The following is a 23,812-nucleotide window of genomic DNA, read 5'->3' as shown; positions in this document are numbered from 1 at the left end:
ATGCTAGTTAATTTAATTATAATAATACTTATGAATTATGGTTGCCAGTTTATGAGTGTTGTTCGTTAAATTAATGACTGAAAATATTCTATGAGAGTAGAATTAAGTATTTTAACTTTTGTTTGGTATAATCTACGTTTATTGTAGTATTTGTTTACGATTGGAAGTTATTATTAGTTTTGCGGCTTTGTTTGTTTCCGTTGTCCGTGATTATATTTTTTATTTTATATTTATTAATTTCCTTTTATCTATAAATATGATTAATGTTTTCAAATTAGTTTTCCTTAATAAATATTATGCTAAAAACTTTTAATTCGCTTCATAAATAAAATAAGCTAAATTATCAGTTTTGATAACATAATTGTTTATAAAAAAAAATTAATGTAAGTTGGTGTAACATTTATTTTTACTGTGTAACCGCTAAATATTTATTGTTGATTTTTGCAAATGAATTTATATGTTATGTATCGTGACATCTGATTTTGAGTAAGACAAATTATGAGTAATTTATTCAGTTTTGTTCAGATACCATATGTTGTTTATATAAAAACAATCAGAATATGGAGGGTAGATTCCGCCCCACCAATCGTGAAGAGGAATGAACGAGGGTGGTTTCTTTTACCACTTTTTCTCGTTGGTACGAGTATTCTGTGCCTTAAAATAGGAACACTTTGTTGTGATTGGGTAATTCATTTTTATCCATACCTATGCCTTTGTTGATTGATTGTTATCAATGCTTTACAGTCTTTGTGACAGCGATAGATTACTAAATCATTTATCATTAGGTCACATGTTTTTGTAACTGCTGTTCAAATCTCTTCCGAAATAAACCACGTAAAATATCGAAGTTTATTTATTTTTTAATGTTTTACGGAACTAAACCCTGTAAAAAATATTTGAATGTAAACCACTACATACCTTGTAGTTAACATTATTTCTAATTAACTTACTAATTACATTAGTATTAAAATAAGTATTAGCCTAATTTATTACTAACAATACCATTTTATAAAAAATATGCCTTTTATGTATTTCACAGGTGCTTGGTACGAGGAGAATGATATATATAACAGTAAGTTTTATTCTAACATTATCGCTTTGTTTTAATGCTTGACGCGCGCGCGCACACACACATCTACACGGACACCCACTCATACATTTTCTGAGAGGGTTAGGGTTAGACGGTTTATAAATAGATTTGTGTCCGGGAGGCGCCTCTCTCTTTCTCTGTAACCCTGACAGGTCATCAGAAATCACAACACACATGGCCCATCTGCGGTCGACTGCCTATGCTTATTGCCGGTTAATGTCAACATAAAAAAAATATGATTTATGGCTTCCTATAGAGTATATAGTTGATTATCGAATATTGTAAATATACACTGGAAGGAAGGTAACTATAAAAATACAGATTTATTGTTATTAATGTCTTCCCTGCATTTACGATTTTGTCTGTAAATATTGTGCTGTAAATATGTATAAAAATAATTGTATAAATATTAGTTATAGTCATTTCTTCCTGAAATATTTTTACAAAAATTAAGTTAAGAAGAAACTTTTGTTCCGCTAATTTAGAAGCATAATCGTGATCATTGATTAAAATGCAATAAATTAATTCTGCAATTTGACAATCTGTTTTATTAACTTCTATTAAACCCAGTTTTTTTTAATTTTCTATCTTACATTCATTGTGTTTCATACATTAAGTGTTAACTGAAAATGTAGCCTGTAATAAAAGTAGATAATAAATTTATCATTGCCTATAATTCTAAGTTGTTTCAATTGGTAAATTTATATTTAGCTCTCTATCTTTGCCAATGATTGGAAGTTTAACAACACGCTTCCTAACAATATGAAACAATTGTTTTTTTTTATTCAATCAATTTTCTATTAATTTGCCCAGTTTTATTTCATTTCTGAATTTAATTTAAAAGAAAGAAGTGGAGTAAAATTATAGAAAAGTTAATACAAATTTTAAAGTTCAGTCAAAATAAAAAAAAAGTGCCATGTAACGTTAATTGGCATTAACATTGTTAATGTTAATTGCCACATAACGGTTATGATTGAAGGTTACCTGACACGAGTCAGAAACCACGCCTGGAAATTACTGTAATTTTCATTTAATAACAGATATCTTATGGGAAAGGTTTCTAGAAGAAAATGAGGAGTGAAGTTAACGACCAATAGAGTAGGTGCATTAACCCACCGGGTTGGTCTAGTGGTGAACGCGTCTTCCCAAATCAGCTGATTTGGAAGTCGAGAGTTCCAGCGTTCAAGTCCTAGTAAAGCCAGTTATTTATACACGGATTTGAATACTAGATCGTGGATACCAGTGTTCTTTGGTGGTTGGGTTTCAATTAACCACACATCTCAGGAATGGTCGAACTGAGAATGTACAAGACTACACTTCATTTACACTCATCCTCTGAAGAATTATCTAAACGGTAGTTACCGGAGGCTAAACAGGAAAAAGAAAGAAAGAAGAGTAGGTGCATTAGATTCAAAACATGAATATAGGTGCAAAATCGAGCAGACCTGGTGGAAAAGGTACCTAAGCATAATACTTTCTTTCTCTGTTTAACTTTCGGAAACGCCGTAAGGAATTACTTCAGAGGATTAATGAGGATGATACATATGAATATAAACGAACTGTATTCTTGTACAGTCACAGATCGACCGATCCTAAGATGTGTGCTTAATTAAAACCCAATCACCGAAGAACACCGGTATCCACGATCTAGTATTCAAATCCGTATAAAAGTAGTTGCTTTTATACGGATATGAATACTAGAAATCCTAGTAGGATCACTACTAATCCTACTAGGATTAGTAGTTAGGATTTGAACCTTAGAACTGTTGACTTTTAATCAGCTGATTTGCGATGACGAGTTAACCACTAGACCAGCCCAGCCCGGTGGTTTACCTAATCGTGATACTAAAAATCGAGAACCTCATTACCACTCCGACATTTGTTTAAAGTTTGAAATACCCGGGTGGATCTAGTAAAAATTGCCCACTCTGCATCGATTTAAACATTATGTAGACCCGATTTTCGGTTCAACTAGTTAAATATTGAATTTATGAAAAGAGTTTTCAATAAAAGTAGAACAGAAACTTTTACATAAATAATTTCTAGTAACATAAGATCTTAAATAATCTTGAGAATGATCCGTTACATCAGAAAGAAAAAATCTCATTTTTTATTTTAATCAATTAAGTTTTTGAAAACTTAAATAAAATAATGAAATCGAAGGTTAAAATTCAACAAAATACATGTTTCTGGATAACTTTACCAGAAAGTCTTTTATGTTTGACATAATAATCTGTTTGTTAACTTTTGACAAATAATTTTTTATACGGTTGTTTTCACTGTTTTTGAAAATACTTTGTCCTGACAACTTTATACTATAATATGTTATTCCTAAATGTACAAAATTCTTTTAAATTTTCCGAGAATTATTCTTTTAAGTATCGTTCATTGATTACTTTATCGTGCACGCGTGTTGAAAGGGTGCTGCCGCTACCTCATATCTGTCTGCATAGGCAGTAAATAGAGCGCTAGCTCGTTTATTCTTGATGTGATCGGAATGTGTCCATAGACTTTGTATAAAATTTTCCGCTTTACAATTTTTTCAATAAGGAGATTTTCTGTAAAATCAATATTTAAGGACCTACAGCCAAAATAGTGAAAAAATACATGCTTCTTAAATGTTATTTAGTTTATAAAAAAATGTTGGAACGGTAGTGAGGCTCTCGACTTTTATTATGTTAATTGAGGCATACTTAGACATTTTCCACCTGGTCTGATGGACAGGAAAATTTTTTCCCTTATATTCATGTTATGAATCTAATGCTAATACTCTACAACCGCTTCACTTCAATCGCCTTCTTTGTTGATTTGAATATACGATTGATGAGTACACCAAGCTAATAAATTTTAAGTAATATTCAGCCTTTCAATTGACGTCTGCAATATATTCACTACAGGGACTAAAATCATACAGTAGACATCATTACTGTTATAGAAATCAACTCTTATAACTCGGCTGCTTTAAATCCGTCACAGCCTCAAGAAAAACTGGGAAGTAAGTTTCAGCCAACATATTGATGCGCTCCTGTTGTGAAACTATCGAATATACTTAAAAATAATATCCAAAGTATGCGCGTCATAATATTAATAACGTACACGTATGTATACGTAAGTAATAATAATAAAATTATTCATTTTATAAATATTTATATATACATTTCCTCTTTTTGTAAATAAAATATGTGTACCGTGAATTGTAGCAATTGCGGTCTAGAAAGATATCATTTTCAAAAGAAATCCCTGAAAGAATTTTTAAATCTCGAAGCGATATATTTATTGGTACGATATCACCAAATCCCCAAAATTCCACGGGAAAAACTCAAAAAATCTAATGGAAATGTTAGGAATGTTGGTTAATTTTTAAGAAACAAAATTTTAATATAAAAAAAAGCCATCGGGTTACGACAAATTAACTAAAATTGTGGCCATTTAATGTTTTTTACAGCTAGTTACAAAAGTGTTTTACAGTACCTCTTAAATAACCGCTCTGTAATGAAACGCTAAGATGCAGAAACGCTGTGCTTGGGATGTTTACTGCAGGCCATTTTTAAAATTACCTTTGAAAAAATATCATTGGCTACCATTTTGGTTAATAATCAGAACCCTACCATTTTCATTAAAAATTATATAGTTGTTTACTTATAGGGCTTTTCGGGTTTTGGCAGTATCGTATTGAAAATGGAGTAGGATCATTTAATTTGAATTAATTTATTCTTCTACGTTTAACTGTTGAAAAGTTATTAAAAGGATTCTCATATCTTAACATCCTTTTCTTATAATAATATCGGAAATTTGTCCTGTCTACTGTCTGATAACTAACCGGTCGAATTTTGGGCTTTTGTGGACCAATCGTTTTTTCATACGGCTACTTCCAGGTTACTTCAGTTAAGAATGGTAATTTTTTAAATTACTATATTCGTTTTGATAAGCGAAGAATAGAATTTGAATAGTAATTGCTCGTCGAAGTTACTGTTATGACAGGGGTAAAGGAATACTTCAAATGAAAATCCTTTTAAAATAATTGTACATTATTACCAATATAGAAAGGAGAAAAGTACTATGACATCCCATTAAAACTGGATTATATTGTGGACTGCTGTTCGTAAGACAATGCCGACTATTTATTTTCTGACAGAAATTATCGCTTTGGTCCGATTTTATTTTCATATTCAAATATCAATTCATCCACGATAACAATGGTTCTTTTTTATTAATATTCACAAGTCATCAGAACGACTACTGGTGAATTTCGTAGCTGAAAAAAAATTATGTATATATTTAATAAAATAAATATTTATTTTAAAATTCTTAATGTTATACAAGCATTTGATATATTTATAAATTGAAAACCGTCCAAACGATTATTTATTACGCAGTTGTTCTAGGCAGATTTTTATTTTTTTTCATTTCAAGAGTATTATTTCCTTTGGAGATAAAAAGAAAAGTACATTGTTCTTGTACTTAGTCTTCTGTTTATTTAAATAAAATTTGAGTAAAGAATTAAGCATATTTTCATGTGGAAATATTGAAATGGATCAAAATTAGAAGTGAGGAACTTTTGAAAATAGAAGAGAGAATTTGATGAAAATTATAAGGAAGCGGAAATAATCTTGTCACATACAAAAAGGATTTTGAATCCTTGTATCGTGTATTCCACCTTTCTACGGAGGACTGTGTTTCTTCAGTAGAAAGTTTCTTTAGCGAATTATTATTGAGGTAAATGCAGAATAAGAGGAAAGATTATGATGATTACAAAGGTAAAAAAAAAGTAGAATCTATAAGAAAATAAAAGAAGAAATACAGGCCCAAGAAAAATAAAGGGTATTCGGTTTAAAACAATCGAAATATCAAATTCACCTTAATAAGTTATATGGTTTTACATACGTGAGCATGTTCCAACCCCTAAAATAACGTTCTCCCTTTAACTCATCAGCATTTTAATGCCAATCCGTTGGTATACTACAGGACGTTAAATATTTGTTTAACAGCTCGACAGCACATTAATGAATAATTTGTATCAAGTCAATGAACTGTAATGAATTAAATTAACATAGTGAAATGTATTGGACGTAAAATAAGACTTGATTTTTTACGTTTATTACTATGACGCGTGTAAAAACTAATCGGCAAAGGTATCACGCATCAAGTTTAATTCTTGTTACTTATTGATTGTTGGTTATTAATAATGATTCGCTCCATGTACATTTTATTGACGAGTTAATGATGTTTGAAATATAATGTACGTAATTACACTTCAGTATAATCACGAAAGAAACAAGTTATCTTTAAGGTTGTATCTTGGGAATCGCTTGTTGAAAAAAGTTGAATTTTATACCATGTTAAAACTTGTTCTTTGCTGCTTTATTATTGTGAGTTTTTTATATATATATATATATATATATATATATATATATAATTTCTTCCGCAAGAAAAACCCGAAAACTATACATAAAAATACTCAATTTTTAAGGGTCTTCTTAGTAATGGGATTTCAACTTTCTGTAACTTCGTTAAGAGCTTATTCAAAAAGTTATGTTTTTAAATACACTTAAGAAGATTTTTATGTTGTTTAATTATTAAAAAAGAAAGGTAAGATAAAAAAATTATTATTAAATTCTGATTCATGAATTAATATCGTTTTCATCTGGTTGATTGGTTAATTTATTAGTATTGAATTGTCGATAGATCTTTTTAATATAATGCAGTTCATGGCTATTAGGTTTTATTTAATAAGAATGTTTAATTATTCTTTCTAGTTAACAATATATATTATTATATTTAAAATAGTGGAAAAATTCCTAAAATTTTTCATCGTTTATGATAATATTTATTAAATTAACTGGATTTTATAAAGGAACAGAAAGGTTGATTCCGAAAACTTGCTGTCAAGGTATGTCAATATAGAATTTCTGGATGAAGAATTCCGGACTAGCATTTACGGATGAAACTTTTCTTTTAATCCTTTTAACCCGATAAATGTAATAATAGTTATTTGTAGGAAGTATTCTGATTTAAATAAAAACTACACATTTTGGGAGTGTCAATGTTTAACGAAATGGTTGTCATGAATTATCCTTAAGTAAAATCATGTGCTGGCTATAAATATAAGTTTGTCATTAACCTTTCTTTTTCCTGTTTAGCTTCCGGTAACTACCGTTTGGATGATAATACTTCAGAGGATGAATGAGGATGATATGTATGAGTGTAAATGAAGTGTAGTCTTGTACATTCTCAGTTCGACCATTTCTGAGATGTGTGGTTAATTGAAACCCAACCACCAAAGAACACCGGTATCCACGAACTAGTATTCAAATCCATGTAAAAATAACTGGCTTTACTAGGACTTGAACGCTGTAACTCTCGACTTCCAAATCAGCTGATTTGGGAAGACGCGTTAACCACTAGTACTGAGATCATTTCATGCTATAAAGAATTCTGAGGATGTTAAAAATTTGAGAGAGGTGAGAAGAATTTTAACTCGCCGTAACTTATTTAAATGTAGCATCTTCTGTTGCATTGTAGAACAAATTTAATGTCCTATAGTGGACCAATCCCATTAGAATGCACATGAAGTAAACGAAGAAATTTATTTTAGGGGATGGAACACGCTCGCGTTTATAAAAGCATGTAACTTATCAACGTTGGTGAATTTATCTTTCGATTGGTTTCAACTGAATGAAGGACCTCCATTTTTCTCGGGTCTGAGTTTCTTCCTTTATTTTCTTGTAGATTTTCCTTTTTTTATTTCTTTAATCATCCTAATCCTTCTTCTCATTCTTCATGTTATTCTGATTGTCTCCTGTATAATTATTCGCTGAAGAACCTTTCTTCGGAGGAACACACGATATAAGAAGGATTCACAATCCTTCGTATGTATGACAAGATTCCTCTTCCTCATAATCTTCATTAAATTATTTTTATTTTCTGTTTTTAAATAATATATCATTTCTAATTCTTCGATCCATTTCAGTATTACACATATACTTTTCGAGTAATCAGCAATAATTCTCAAAGTAAGATTTATACGCACTCCACAATTATCTAAATACTTTCTTTAAAGGACAGGTACATTTTTTGCGGTCTTTCATAAGAACTGGGCCGGAACACCGGATATGACTTTATGAATCTGCTTACAAGTTATTTGAGATTTGTTCCCATACTATTCTTTATTGACTTACTACTATGAAAAGTAATTACAGGAAATCGGTTCCGGCCTGCGTGTTGACCATGCCCGACGTTTTGTCTAGCATATTGGAAAGTCCTCATTGAATCAATCCCTACCGGTATAGACAAAATGCTGTTTTCATTCAAGTATAGTTAATTTTTCCATTCATTTCAATTTTTCTAGATTTATTTTTTTTCATAACCACATTTAAAGATAACTTCAAATGCTCTTCTCTTTCTTCATTCGGATCTTCCACGATTTGATCCATTTGAGTGTCATACTCTAGGTGCTATATATATTTATAAATATATACGAATGTATATATTAGTGTGTTTATTAATCTGTTTATCAGTGTGTGAGTTCGGTTTGAACTGAATGATTCGAATCGATTATATTAATGTAATAAATAATATTACAAAAATAATAGAATTAAATTTACGTTAAATAAAATAAACTAATATTAATAAAATTTAAAAGATTTTTGTTTAATAATAATGGGCTTCTCGTGGGGACTGCGTGTGAGGCTAGAGTAATGATCTAGCCTAGCACAAGACTAGACCAATCGTTACCACTGGTAACAAACAGGTGCCCCGGGGGCGCTGTTTTGGGAGGTGCAATGGGGTGCTCTTATCTTATCTCTAAACATTTTCAAAAGATAAGATCTCTGCAAAGATTTTCGAAATTCGAAAGGGGTGTTTATTAGTAGGTTGAATGCTAACTTTAACGTGCATCAGATACTCTCTCGACTTAACAGATTACAGTTATTCGGAAATGTTGTTATATCTTCGTATCTGATCTTCAGATTTTCAAAATTCAAACGGGGTATTTGCTGTAATACAAAATCACGATGGCACCAAACCAGAACAAAAATAAACTGATATTTTCAGAAATGGATCTTATTTACACCACTACCCAAAAAGACATTACACTTGGAGTGTAATGTATTTAGAGTGTATGTTTGTTTGTTCCATCGGCAACTCAACGACTGAACCGATTTAAATGTATGACCCAGCTTTGGAATTCTTACGTTAACTGGAGTGTCATCGGATGTATAAATATGTATAAACGGTATATATGTTTTACTAAATTTAAAAAAGATGAAAAAAAGATTATACTATATACAAAGTTGTCACCCGCACGCTCTTTAATTATTTTAAATATTAATTCTATATTAAAGAGCCATGTTCATCAGGAATGTTTTTTTTTTTGCAGTCGTGTTTTTAAATTTTTAATATGTTTCTCTTGATTCTTTTTGTTCCCGTATATTGACCTATGTACTATATATATTCTGCTTCTTATGTATCGATACATCTACTCCAAGTCGCTAAACTTCTTAAATATTAAGTTCTTTACTTACCAATTAAAGTAATGGCTTTTAAATTACAATTCAAAACAAATTATGCAATTTAGTCTAGATAAGTGGAGTTTTAGAACAAACCATCTGATTCCTTTATTTGTTTACAGCAAAGTTTACATGATAATAATTAAGAAAATTTGTTCATAAATTTTTTTATCTACTATCATTTTCGTTTTATTTTTCAGATTATTTCGATAATATTATCGCTGATTTTATATTTAAATTTTTTTTGTTGTATAGTTTTATGTATATTAATTCTACGTGTTTGCGTTTAGTCTGACGTTAGTGATAGCTATTTTTTTTATTTTACAATACTATAAACATTATCTTGCGTTAACTTAATTATAAACGCTTGGTTAATTTTCAAAGAGATTGTGTTATTTAATTAAAGGATTTAACGCAAATCATATTCATTCGATCGCACATATTAAACCAATCAGTGATGTCAGATGTATAATTGTAAACAAGGTTATACGGTGTTATATGTAGTAATATTATAATTTTAATAATCCTGAATAAGGTTATTTACCCTAATAGATCAAACTAATAATAATTTAATATAATATTATTTCTGTTGGAATTAAGTTACTTTAGTTACTCCGTAAACTGTTAAAAAACTTATTTTATCAAGCCGCTTTTGTACGAGTACGTTTGAATATTCTAGATACTTAGGTACGGTATTGCATCAGTTAAAACTGCTGATATTTATTTTATTATCTCAGTATATGAAGAAACGAGGAAAAATAAACTTACTATTATTCGCCGAGCCGTCGTTAGAATGAGAGCGGACATTTAAGTTTATGGTATTCTTACGTAGTATTTGAATTATTATCGTCCATTATATCTTTATACGCGTATGATTCGTCGTAATTTGAATACGTATCTTGTGCTTTTTCACATAATTTACTCCATCTTCTTACCCGTACAGTATTGTAACCTACCTAATAAACGAAAACGTAAAATCTCATTCTACATATGTTTTTAATTGGACATCTGTTTTGCTACTGTGATTTCTCATTCACACTGATGGCGTAAAATATGTCTTACCGTCTTGTAGAATCGAGGGAACTCAATGCATGCGAGCTAACCGTATTCGGTTCCAAGTTGTACTTATCCACATTTGGAAAACATGGTGTATTGAATTGTTAATTTTTATTTTTGTTATAATATTCTAGTTAAATGTGAATATTCTAGGAATATGAAATCGTTTCAAATTATATTTTTGTAATATCAGTTTATAATCTGGTAAAAGATCAATTGTTCTATGAATATTCCCTGTAATTTCCAAATATTTTAGTCGAAAAGTTTTTCCGCTAAATAAATACATTCAAATTTTATCATAATCGTAACTTTGTTGGAGAAATTTAATTTTTAAATGTTAAATTTTTCAGGAAATATTAATTTTTTTAAAAATCTTGGGAAAGTTGCTTTATAAAATTTTATAAAAATATTTACAACACTGTATGCATATCTTATCATTTTGGAATTAAATTAAAAAATGTTTCACGTGATCCAGAAAATTCTGTTAGAAACTTGTAATGAAAAATCTATTCTTAATTCGTGTACTTATTAGTAAATGACGTATCCTCATGTGTGACTAGTCTTCTAAACCAGTGTTAATAATTTTTAAAGGCGACCATGAGCAAGTTCGATGAACAATTCTTGAAATTCAAGAAAAAAATTCAAACAATTCCATAATCTTCTTTTTTTACGTTTTATGGAGTCTTCATGCAACAGTCTATGATCTAACACTTACATTGCTGTACATATATATATATATATATATATATATATATATATATATATATATATATATATATATTTATATTTAAATTATTTACTCGAACTTATAGATTTTGTTTTTTATTTTCTTTCTGGACTGATTGATGTAAGAAGAACTCTTAATGTGTATTAATTAAAACTCTAAATATTCCTAAAATGGAAGACGAAAATTTAAAATTAAATTTAACTTGAGTTAAACTAAAAATTATTTTATTAATAGGCTTTACAATAAAGAGGACGGTTTCCTATTCAACTCTTATACGTATTATTTTATATGTAATACCTTTTTTATTTTCATGTTGGTTTTTATTTCATACGGGAAACGCTTCTTTTTCTTGTTGCCTACCTATTTTTTAAATACATATACATTGTTTAAAAAATGAAAGAGTACATTCAACCTTTGCTGAAGATTAAATACTACAATGTTAATTTTTATTTTATTCATGAATTTCCTCTGGTGGTTACCTAGTAAGTCTTTCAGTTAATATCAATAACAAAATTAAAAAAAAATTACATGAATTAAAAAAAGGCTCAATTCGGTTAATATCTATTTAAACGGTAGTTCAGGGTTTTTTTTCTTTCCGCGGGAGGAGAAAAAAATCTGCTGCCAGACGCCCGGCAGCGTGTACTACTGGGTGTGTAGGTTTTCCTGCAAAAACTTACTAAGCTGGGACTCAGTAAAAATAACCTTCCCCGAAAAACAGCATACCCCGGTACCCTCCATGAAGGCATTACCCGGGCATGCTGCTGTCATCACGGCGCACAGTGATCGATCCGCAGAAGGGCCGGTAGTTCAGGGGTTACTTTTCACGAAACGCACTGATTTCAATGATTCTTTATTTTGTAGAGTAAATTCCTTTTCTGGTCCCATACTAAATTCCTTACCGATAATTTTTCGTTAAAACGTAACGGAAAATATCATTTCGAAGTAATAGTATAGTTAAAAAGGTTAACGAACGTGTCGTCGCATAGTCACTTCAAATCACTTTTTTTTTTAAATTTCGTAATACATTTTTAGTTGAACACATTACAAATGACGACAAAGTTGCTCGGCTGCAGGTGTGTTGAAAGTGATGGATAGAATTTCAGACAACGATACAGTTTTAGACGATGTAATTTTTAGCGGTGAGTCAACTTTTTAAATCTGTAGCAAGGTGAACACCCATAACTGCCGTATATGGACTAACAGAAACCCTCATGAAACTTTGTAGCACATTCGTGATAGCCCTAAGGTCAATGGTTTTTGTGCCCTAAGCAAACGAAGACTGTACGGCTTGTTCTTCCAGGAAGCAACTGTAAATGGTATCGTTTATCTGGACATGCTTCAAAATTTTCTAATTCCTCAGATAGACGATGTGACCATGATGGATGTCATTACTATCAACAAGACAGAACACACCACCTCACTACCGCCTAGAAGTCCGAGTTTTTCTTGATACTCGATTTCCAGGTCGGTGGATCGGTCGTGAACGTCCAATGGCCACCTCGCTCCCCAGTTTTGACCCCTCTAGATTTTTTCTTGTGGGGTTTCATTAAAAATCGGATTCATGTCTGCTGATCTTGTTGAGCTAAAAGTTCAAATTAACGCTGCAAGTGCATAGATAACGCCGGACTTGCTGGCCACAGTTTGGAATGAAATCGGCTTCCAAGTGGGAGGTATGTCGTATTAGAAATCAAGCCATATCGAACCAAATTGAAGGGTGACAATCTTGTTGTGTTTTCTTTTGAAATGAGACCTCAACCGTGAAGTTGTCGCAATAAATTTTTATATACTCTTGAAGTTATGAAGTTCTTTTTCAATCACCCGGTGTGCGCGCGCGTGTATGTGTATACACTCACACACACATACATACAAAATAGACTTTATTTATAAGTCAAGATCAGATTTTGAATATTTAATGTAATCGTCTGAATTCAAAATAGAAGAAAGTGAAGAATTCATTTTTACAAACTGGCAAGACAAGTTTATTTATGGATATATAATGTTACGTAATCATGACTTGCGGAAATTTGTTAACAAGAAAATGTTGTAATTGAGTATATGGTTTTGTACAATGATGCTGTTAATAATTCTGATGTCCTTATAAGAGACACAAGCTATATTTATACGAAATGAATAAATTCTAACACATCTGATGCATATTGAGACCTACGTACGTCGTTAAAAAAAATAAAACATATCAAGCTGTCAATTGTATATATATATCATACAGTAAAAAGATTAATAAGTATATATACTTTTCTTTTTATAACGACTAATGAGAGGTCCAATTCAAGTCAGTGCATTGTATCATACCAAAAAAATAAATCTGTTATTTGAACATTACTAAATTTTTATTTTTTATTTTTTGTGTGTTTCACTGTCGACCAGTTATTTAATGGGTAGTGTGGACCACTTTTGAAACTAGCTGTAAAAAAAATTGACTGCCATTCTTTGTTAATATTCTACATGTATTTCAAACTAGTTTTAAATTTCATTTCAGAACCGAATTTTCGAATTTGATCGATGTTAAATTTGTCTTTTACATATTGCTTATCGAACACATTTGGAATATAAATAGGAAATCATCTTTCTCAAGTTTCATCCACTTAAATAAACGGAATTCACTAAATACTTTTCTGTATGGAATTGCTTAGTCGGAATATATAGCATTTTTTATTCAAATTATTAGAAATGTTAAAGATAATATTTGTTTTTTTTTTATAATAATATGTTTCCTATAAAAACCAGAAAAAAATTATTTTTTGTCCCACTTAAACAAACAGTTTCACTGTCTATCAACCGATTTGAACAAATCGGGTTTCATTTTGTCACAGTCTCAAACATTTTATTTGATAAAATGTAATTCCATAAAATTAATATTTACGGAGCTATTATCAATGATTAGATAATTTTCATGGCAACCATTTTGGATTTTTCCAAGTAAAGATTTTTATTTTATCCATAATTTTGGATGTATGTATACCAAATTTTAGAAAAATATCTTAATCCTTTCTTAGAACGGATTGTATTTACGTTCATTTTCTGTCTGTTTCTATAAGATGTCGGAAAATTAAACCAGATAGTGTAGTTAACCACCTGAACCTTTCTCTTTGTTTTATAAAAAAGTGTTGTTTTTATAAAACAAAAATCTTAATCAATCCCTTAAGTTTGGTCTCTGAGCATTTTGTGTACATAAATTTTGAATACGTTTCTGAAAAAAATCTTTCTTTTTAATTTTGATATTAATTTCTGGTATATCAGATATTTCATTTTTTTGTGGGTAACTAATGAAGATAAAATTACGTGATAATTATCGTAGATATTAAGAATCGAGCCGTGAATTTTTCAGTACAGAGCAGCGATCCCCAGTCTGGATCCACATACATAATCACAATACTTTCGGAGTACCCAGAAATATAAAATGTGTATTTGTAAAGAAAGATATACGTCGGGAGTGTATGACAAGTAAAATTATATGAAATCCAGTTGAACACTTTAACGAGAGTTGGAATAAAGTTTTTAAAGAAAAAAGCGTTAACTTTATTTATATATTCAGTAATGCAGTGCGTTCGGAATGTTGCTGTGCAATGGAATTATGGAAGTGTAATGACGAAACTGTCCTATTTACTACTTTATATTTTTGTTTTAGTATTTTATAGAAACCGATATTACAATAACCGGAATAGTTTATAAAAGGTGTTACAAATGGTCTCCTCCATCATCAATACAACACTACACACTTTTCAATTTATTTTCGAACACTGTAACTAGCTGATGTACTAGGATGTCTCTTACATATTCCATTATAGCGGTTTTTAGTTTGTCAATCGTGCGTGGTGTGCTGCGATACATCGCTTGTTTCACTGCTCCCTGTATAGAAAGTAATATGGGATAGTCAGATTGGTCGATCATGCAGGCCACAAACCCCTCGAAATTATTCGTTTACCAAAGACATTTCGTAAAAACGTCATTGATATGTTAGCTTTGTACGCCGACCGCTACCTTTTTGGAAACAATAGTGATTGATTTTCACTTTTTTTAATTAATGGGATTTGTTAAAACATCTCAATAACGGTTTATTATTATTAACTGTATTTTCAATAAAAAATATTGTAGCTGTAATGGGCATTCGACTAACACCGACTCAAACTCTAATTTTCGCTTCGTATAAAGATTGTTCGTGTAATTCATGGGGATATCATTGACCAGAGTTGTGTATTTTATGAATTAATATAACCTCCCAGATGAAACTACGCTTCATCTGTAAAAACGTAATGTTGACGATACGGAATTTTAGTCAATAAAACATTTAAATCATTGATAATTTAATCATTTTGGCACGATCTATAGGTTTCAGTTCTTGAACACACGTTCATTACTTTATGGGGGAAAAATGTCAGTTCTCTTTTTACTGCTCTAAGAGCTTTTGTGCGGTGGCAACGTATTCACAGGGCAACCAAGTAACACCGAAAGAACAGAATGCCCCACATAATTTAAAGCATACTGCACAGTGACTTACTGGATAATAGGACAAAAACACGGTTTAAATTAAAAAAAAAAAAAATCTTATATTTTTCTTTAAATTTCAAATTTTTAAAGGTAGGCACCGATTAATAACCAATAACTCATTTACTTTTACTTTCGTAACGCTTTCAAAAAGCCTTATTTTAAGAAGTGAAAAAGTATTGTTTTTAGAAGTGTTGTTGTCGCGAAAAATTTCGGTTTCTAGATTTCAACAGAAATATCCATTTTTACCATCCTGAATCCATATTTACTAGTTTCGACGAGACGTTTGTACGCACATATGTATCTCACATAACTCAAAAACAATTAGCCCTAGGATGTTGACATTTTGGATTTAGGACTGTTGTAACATCTAGTTGTGCACCTCCCCTTTTGATTGCAATTGACTGAACCAAAAGTGTCCAAAAAATCCCAAAATCCAAAAAAATGAATATAGGACTCTTTCTTAACTGAACTCATCCTCATTAAGAGCTTTTCAACAATATATCATAAGTGGTTCTTATTTTCATTGGTTCCAAAATTATAGCCAAATAGAATTTTAATTAATGAAATATTAGGATCTTACAAGGAGACGGTGGCACATCGGTTCGAATTAGATTTCATTTCCTTCTTTTTTATTTTAATTTAAATATATTGATTTATTAATAATTATTAACTTCTGATTGTCTTTTTTTTTTACAATTAAATAATTCAATAATAAGAATTAAAAAAATGTGAAAAAATGAGAAGTTATTAGTGAAATAAAATTTTCTGTACTTTTACAAATGTGTAAAGTAATAGAATAGGTGTACAAGGAAGTAAAGCCAGTTATTTTTACACGGATTTGAATACTAGATCGTGGATACCGGTGTTCTTTGGTGGTTGGGTTTCAATTAACCACACATTTCAGGAATGGTCGAACTGAGAATGTACAAGCCTACACTTCATTTACTCTCATACATATCATCCTCATTCATCCTTTTTTTTTTCCCCCTCAGCTCCCCTGAGCCGGACCGACTTGTTGGTATTACGCCACCCAGGGGAGTGTCTTTATACTCAAATAGGCCTTCCCGCCTACCAGCTATATACTGGCATGGCAGGTCGGCCTACCGGTAGCTCTTTTTGAGAGTAATCTTTTATTTTATATGCCCCCCTTTCAGACACCACGCCATGCCTGGGGTGTCGTGACGTGGTGTCGAGGTCTTTTCTCTATATCTTGTATTTTATTATTCCATTATTCCCTAAACTATATCCCCAGGAGTCCCCAACAGCTCATTGGAACCGACACACCTCGGCATGCCGGCCCTCCCCGCTGAGGCTGTCCTCCCTTCCTTAACCTAAATCAAAACCCAGTCTCCTTTCGTCGATGTTTTTCTGCGATAAGATCTGTCTGGTATAACACGCTATTTTCTTCCAGTTGGATTCCCGACTAGTCATAAAAGGTACTATAGCTTCGGGAGTCATCCCGTCGATCGCCATGTCAAATCTGAGGGCGGCCCATCTTTCACATATGAAAAAAGTATGTTCTGCATCGTCGATCTCTTCGCAATACATGCAGATTGCCTCTGTTCTCCTTCCTACTAAGTAATTATTAAATGAGCCATGCCCGGTGAAAAATTGCGTTAAAAAGTGATCCATCTCGCCAAAACCTCTTCTTATCTATTAAAATTACATGGAAGTCGTATGGTATCCACATTTGATTTTTTTTTGGAAAGTTGTATTTAAATGTTTTATTTTAATTTTATTTTATTCTGTTTTTTTGTTTTTTTTTAGTTTTGATTTTATTTAAAACATTGATAGCAGTAACAAAAAATCATGCGCAAATGAATAAATTCGTTTGCAAAAAACTAAAAAAAGTATCCGAAAAATCTGTGTTTTAATAAAAATAAGAAAAAGAATTTATGTTAATCCTTGACTTCCTGGCGGGAGAAAATATAAAATATGAAAATTGCATAATTTTTTTACAATAGGTTGTGTTAATAATTTTCTTGATTTTTGTGAAAATATTTTTGACTCTATATATCTTATTAAGAAACGATGAGAAAAATTTGTTTAAATCGTTTACTGTGTAAAATATATTTGGTTTCTACGATCTTCCACTTATGTTACAGACTGTTAGGAAAATTTTTTGTACGGACTGTTAGGGAAATTTTCTTTAAAAACGAGTATAAATAAACGATATTTAAAAATATGTATCAAATTATGTCGATTTTATATCAAATATGCTAAAACATCATAAAAATAAATAAGGATAGAATCAAGAACCACCTTTTCTGATGTCAAAAAAATATTAACAATTTTTTTTCGGTAACGGAAAAATATTACGGGAATTAGTGGAAAAGTATATCAGTACTCATTTAATAATTTCCTCTCTGTCACCACCCTCACTCCTTTTATTTTTTTTTCAGTTGTTTGTAATGGTATATCGTGTAATTTGTTTTTTTCATTGTGTAAGCGCAGGAGGATTTGCCCAGGCCTTGAAAGTCAGGGAAGTTTGGAAAAAATCACCGTACGTCAGGAAAATCTATTGAAATTTGTAAAATGACACAGAAAACTTAAGAAATTTTATTTGAGAAGAAAAATGACTAAAGTCCGAACTCATCAATATTTGAAAAATAAGTATCAATTTTAGAAAAGCAGTCAACAGTTATATATATTACTAGCGTAAATACCTCAGATTGAGAGTTCCACTCCCAGTGATTGGTTTCTTTGTATCCAGTCAAATCTTATTGAAATTAGACAGTGTTCTGTTTAGCCAAATGTTTTTTCAATAACATTCGGCTGGGTTCAACAGGTTTCTTTAATGGGCAACCGCTTAAAACCAACCAAATCTTATTCAAATTAGATAAAAGTCTAGCCAGATTCCGTCTAAATTAAATCAGTTGGATTCAATGGGTTTTTTTTAAGCAGGTCTGCAAATTTCAAATAAGTAACTTAAAGTATTTATGATGGTAATATACGTACGTATATTATGGGTGCGCGAGAACTCGGAAGTTTTCCAGTAATTGTAGAGTCGAATTGAGTACTTTAAAAACCATTAGAGACGAATATTTAAAAACATTTTTATTAAGAAATATTTTAAAACTTGTCTATTTTCCATCACCAATTATTTTTGTGAAAAAGATTTAAGAAAACTTCTACAGTGAGGTATATTTTCACATTGATTGAGGTTAATTTTTATTGATATTTGAAAATATTACCAGTTTTAGGTAGATTTCATAAGAAAGTTACCTATTGTAATGGGTAACATGATTCGACTTCCAGAAAATTTCGATATATCTTCGCGTTTCACATCTCCCAGACCCCAAAACCACCGTCAGTTCAAAATTTTATATTTAATTTTTATATAAATTTCACTTGTAGACACGATAACTGCCTTAATTTTGCGCCAGTCAGTTTCAAATTGATACATAAAATATAACTACCCAAAATCTTGGTCTAGTTCGTTAATGGGCAAAATCGGACCATGGGGGTGGAAGTGATGGGCTTTTCGAAAAAACAAAATATCGCTATAATTTTCTTATTAAGTAAAATATCGAATTGTTTAAAGTTCCTACTACTCTTTAGATAAGGGCCTAAAACTTATGCAAGTAAAGGTTTTTGATATCGCTAACCATTCGCCCAGGGGGTGAAATCATGGGGTTTTGAAGACAAAAACAAATCATACCTCCCTTAATAGGCACAGTATCTTTTCTTTTTCCTGTTTAGCCTCCGGTAACTACCGTTTAGATAATTCTTCAGAGGATGAATGAGGATGATATATGTATGAGTGTAAATGAAGTGTCGTCTTGTACATTCTCAGTTCGACCATTCCTGAGATGTGTGGTTAATTGAAACCCAACCACCAAAGAACACCGGTATCCACGATCTAGTATTCAAATCCGTGTAAAAATAACTGGCTTTACTAGGACTTGAACGCTATAACTCTCGACTCCCAAATCAGCTGATTTGGGAAGACGCGTTAACCACTAGACCAACCCGGTGGGTTAATAGGCACAGTATCTAATAGGTTTAAAGTTGTCATTCGTCCTCTGAACATTACCTAAAACTTTTGTCTGAAATTATTTTTATATGACCAACCCCTATGGCAAGGAATAACCAAAATATTGCTGGAATTGTAATAAGATGAGGCTTGTCGTATGCTAAACATGTGAAACTTTTTTTACATGCAGCCATCGTTGTATTGAGTAAATTTGAAGTTTTTCTTAACTTTAAGGTGGTAATCATTTTTATCCTCTACTTAGCACCCCTGAAATCTACCGCCTTCCGGCGTACCGAAAGGGATTTTTTTAATTTCCAAGTTCAGAAATCATAATTGAATATAAGATTTTAAATATAACGTTTTTTAAATACAAGATTCAGTAATGAGCTATTTTGAACGTTTTTTGGGATATATCGTTAGATTTTATCTATATCATGGTTATTTTGGAGTCAGGGAAAATCCTGAAAATAGTCAGAAAAAGTCAGGAAAAATCGCTTGAAAGATTTTGGGGAACCCTGAAATCTCGTGAAACATCACCTGTAAGCACTGTATAAATTTTTCTTTGTAATTTAGTACATCTAATTAGAGAAAAATACATTTTTGTTGTCATTTACAAGTAGGGAACTGGTAGAAAGAAATTTTTCCATTATTTTAATTAAATAAAAGAAATAAAATGTAAGTTGAGGAGTGCAATTCTAAATTTGATTGTATCTTATAATAACTGAACTTTATTAAAAAAATTATAAAACTTACAGCTCAAAGCAAGGTTAATGATGATGATACTAGATAAATTTTGTTTAAAAAAATAAAAAAGTAATTTGTTAAAAAAAATTAAATATTTATTTCAATTTTAAAACTAGTCAATTTTACAATAATTAATTTTTATGAAATATTTTCAGGTTTGGAAACAAAATTTTAGGATCTGTTTATATGCATGAAATTCTATTCTTTTTTTCATCGAATATTGAACCATTTATATCCAGTTACATAAAGTTTTAAACAATAGTATTGTATATATCCTAAATAATTTAATAATAGTAAGGGTACAATTTATGGAAATGTTCTGTGTAAGTATACTGAAGTGAAGAAAGTTTGGAACCACAGATTATTAGGCTAGGATACATCAACAAGAAAAGATAATCGGATTTATTTGAAATTTTGTTCGTACTAATTTCCCAAGTGATTCTTCTATTCGCAAGTTTCAACCGTAACATATAGGGTTGCTTTAATAAACTTAGTGGTTTTGTTTGCGGTGAGGGGGATAATCTTTCTGCGGTTAAATCTTTGTTAATCTCACAAAAGCATATTATTAAAGTTATCTTTCCGATCTAGCTGGACATCATCTCTTTTTTTTTTGTTCAGCTGGTGAAGTTTACTTCTCCTCAGATATATTTATATGTTTACAAAGTTCTATATGTCGTTTTCGACGGAAATAACAATATTATTGCCGAAAATAAAATGTATATTATTTATAATAAATGTGGTAAAATTGTTGCTAGAGTCAGTAAGGGATTTTACATATTTCAAAGGCCATATCTTTTCAGTAGATTGCCAGATTATGTAAAACGTATTAATTATAGGAATAAATTTAATCGGAAAGTAAGATCTTGATCGTTTCAGGTAGAGGATGTAGAAATAAGTACTTTTTAGGATTACATTATAATTAATGTGGTATACTAAGTTGCATGCGTGTCGGAAACACATATATTTTTAAAACTATTTTGTATTTTTTTTTTTTTTTTTTTTTTTTTTTTTTTTTTTTTTTTTTTGTAATTAGTGTTCTTTGTCCTGCTCCTTACTGTAAAAATAAAAAATATTTATAGCTTTTTATAATGATAGCAAACTTCGTATACCTTAGATTACTTAATTTTTCACCCTTTTATTATTTGAATTACTGATTTTTTTTTTAAAAATGATTTTATTATTTTTTGTTTGATTCTTGATTTTATAAAATTTATGTAGTTTTTTGTTTTTTTGGAATGTTTCATTGGAAATATGAATTTCAATTAGTGTTACTTTGTAGTTATGTGATAATGAAAATAAATTATTAATTTAGCAGTGTCAGCTGAGAGGTAGAAGTAAATAAATGAATAATATCTAAAGTGTAAGAAAGTAACTAGGTTTGGCTGGGTATCGAACTCGACGCCCGGTTGATTCGGTAGGTGTTGCGTTAAACCTCGCGGCTACACCAGTTCGCCGACGGTACAAGCGAAATTTTTTTTACGAAAGTTGTGAAATTACATTAATTCAGTTAGTGCCGACCGTCCCGCTAGTACCACCACACTTGCGCGCACGGTATGTTATACGCGCGCGCTTTAGGTAGGATCCATTACATTAAATAAACGGAAAAATATTTTATTCAAATAAAATGATAAATAAAGTATTGTATGTAAGTCGTGTATCATAAACAACCCACTGTTGTTATTTCGCGGATGCGGCTTAAGCCGCGTGACGGGAAAGCAACTGTGTTATCAGCTTTTAGGTAGATTTCATAAGAAAGCTACTTATTATAATGAGTACCATGATTGGACTTCCGGAAAATGTCGACATATCTTCGCGTTTCACATCCCCCAGACTCTAAAACCACCGTTAGTTCAAAAGTTTATATATATAAAAGATAGTCTATTTCACTTTCTTGTGGACACCATAACTGCCTTCATTTTGCGCCATTCACTTTTATATTGATACATAAAATATAACGATCCAAAATCTCGGTCGAGTTCGTTAATGGGAGAATCGGACCATGGGGGTGGAAATGGGGAAGCTTTTTTGAAAAAATAAAATTATCGCTATAACTTTCTTGGTAAGTAAAGAATCGAATTCGTTTAAAGTTACTTCTATTCTTTGGATAAGGGCCTAAAACGTATCTAAGTACAGATTTTTGATATCGCCAACCATTGGCCCAGAGGGTGGAAAGAATGGGGTTTTGAAGACAAAATAAAATCATAACTCCCTTAATAGGCACAGTATCGAATCGGTTTAAAGTGGTCGTTAGTCCTCTAAACATTACCTAAAACGTTTTTGTGAAACAATTTTTGATATGACTAACCCTTACGGCAAGGGATGACTAAAATGCTGCTGGAATTGTAAGAAGATGAGCTTCTTGTATGCTAAACATGTGAAACATTTTTTCACATGCAACCATTGTCGTATTGAATAAATTTGAAGTCTTTCTTAACATTAAGGTGGAAATCTTTTTTATCCCCTATTTAGCACCGGTGAAATCTGCCCCCGCCTTCCAGCGTGCCAAAAGGGATTTTTTTTACCTTACAAAATAAGGTTTGGTGAAATTCTCTCAAATCCGTTCAACCAAATAATTACTATTATAACTTTGTAATCTTAACAAAAAATGTAAACATAATAAATTCGCTTAAATAAAGATTTGGAGTAATAAAAAATAAAAGTTACTTTTTGAATTTTTGTATAGTTTATGTGAATGTTTAAGTAAAGGGAAGGATTTCGTATAACATCTAATCTTCTCAATTGCTTTTATTTATTTATATTAAAATAATCTTTGTAGTTTGTAGATATTTTAAATAATTAATAAAGTATGTGTTATAAATACAACAGTAATAATACTGTTGGTCGCTATTGCATGAATAAAATATTTCTCCTATAGGTTTTTTTTTGTAGCATTTAACTCGTACAACTGTACTTAAAAGACATTTCAGTGAATTATTAACGTCACCAGAACGCAAAACCAGGAAATGTGTAATCCTACTTTAACCTGAATCTGAAATAATATTCTTAGTGATCTTTTTTTAGGTTTGTATATTTATCTGATTTCAGAATGGATGATCCCCCCTGTGTGTGTGTGTGTGTGGGGGGGGGGGCGTAAACACAACACAGACTAAACACTATCGCCCATTTACGGGGTTTGTTGTTTCAAGCTATGCGTAATATTCTTTTAGTAATTTATATTCAAGCCTAATTACGAAATTTACGAACTC

General features: G+C 30.9%; 1 protein-coding gene across 2 annotated transcripts in view; it reads left to right on the top strand.

Annotated features, from left to right (window-relative positions):
• The window catches only part of LOC142321733 (SLIT-ROBO Rho GTPase-activating protein 1-like), a 478,347-nt gene that overhangs the window by 145,859 nt on the left and 308,676 nt on the right, over positions 1-23,812 (top strand). The window contains exon 2 of one of the 2 annotated variants that reach the window (XM_075360055.1): positions 1,040-1,072. The exons of the other annotated variant lie outside the window; for it this stretch is intronic. Coding sequence (XP_075216170.1) covers positions 1,040-1,072 — 33 coding nt within the window. The remainder of the gene's footprint in view (positions 1-1,039; positions 1,073-23,812) is intronic. 2 annotated transcript variants of the gene reach the window in all.

The sequence above is a fragment of the Lycorma delicatula genome, chromosome 3 (assembly GCF_047948215.1).
Source record: "Lycorma delicatula isolate Av1 chromosome 3, ASM4794821v1, whole genome shotgun sequence".
NCBI classification, from domain to species: Eukaryota; Metazoa; Arthropoda; class Insecta; order Hemiptera; family Fulgoridae; genus Lycorma; species Lycorma delicatula.
This window is presented reverse-complemented; position numbering and strand designations above follow the sequence as displayed.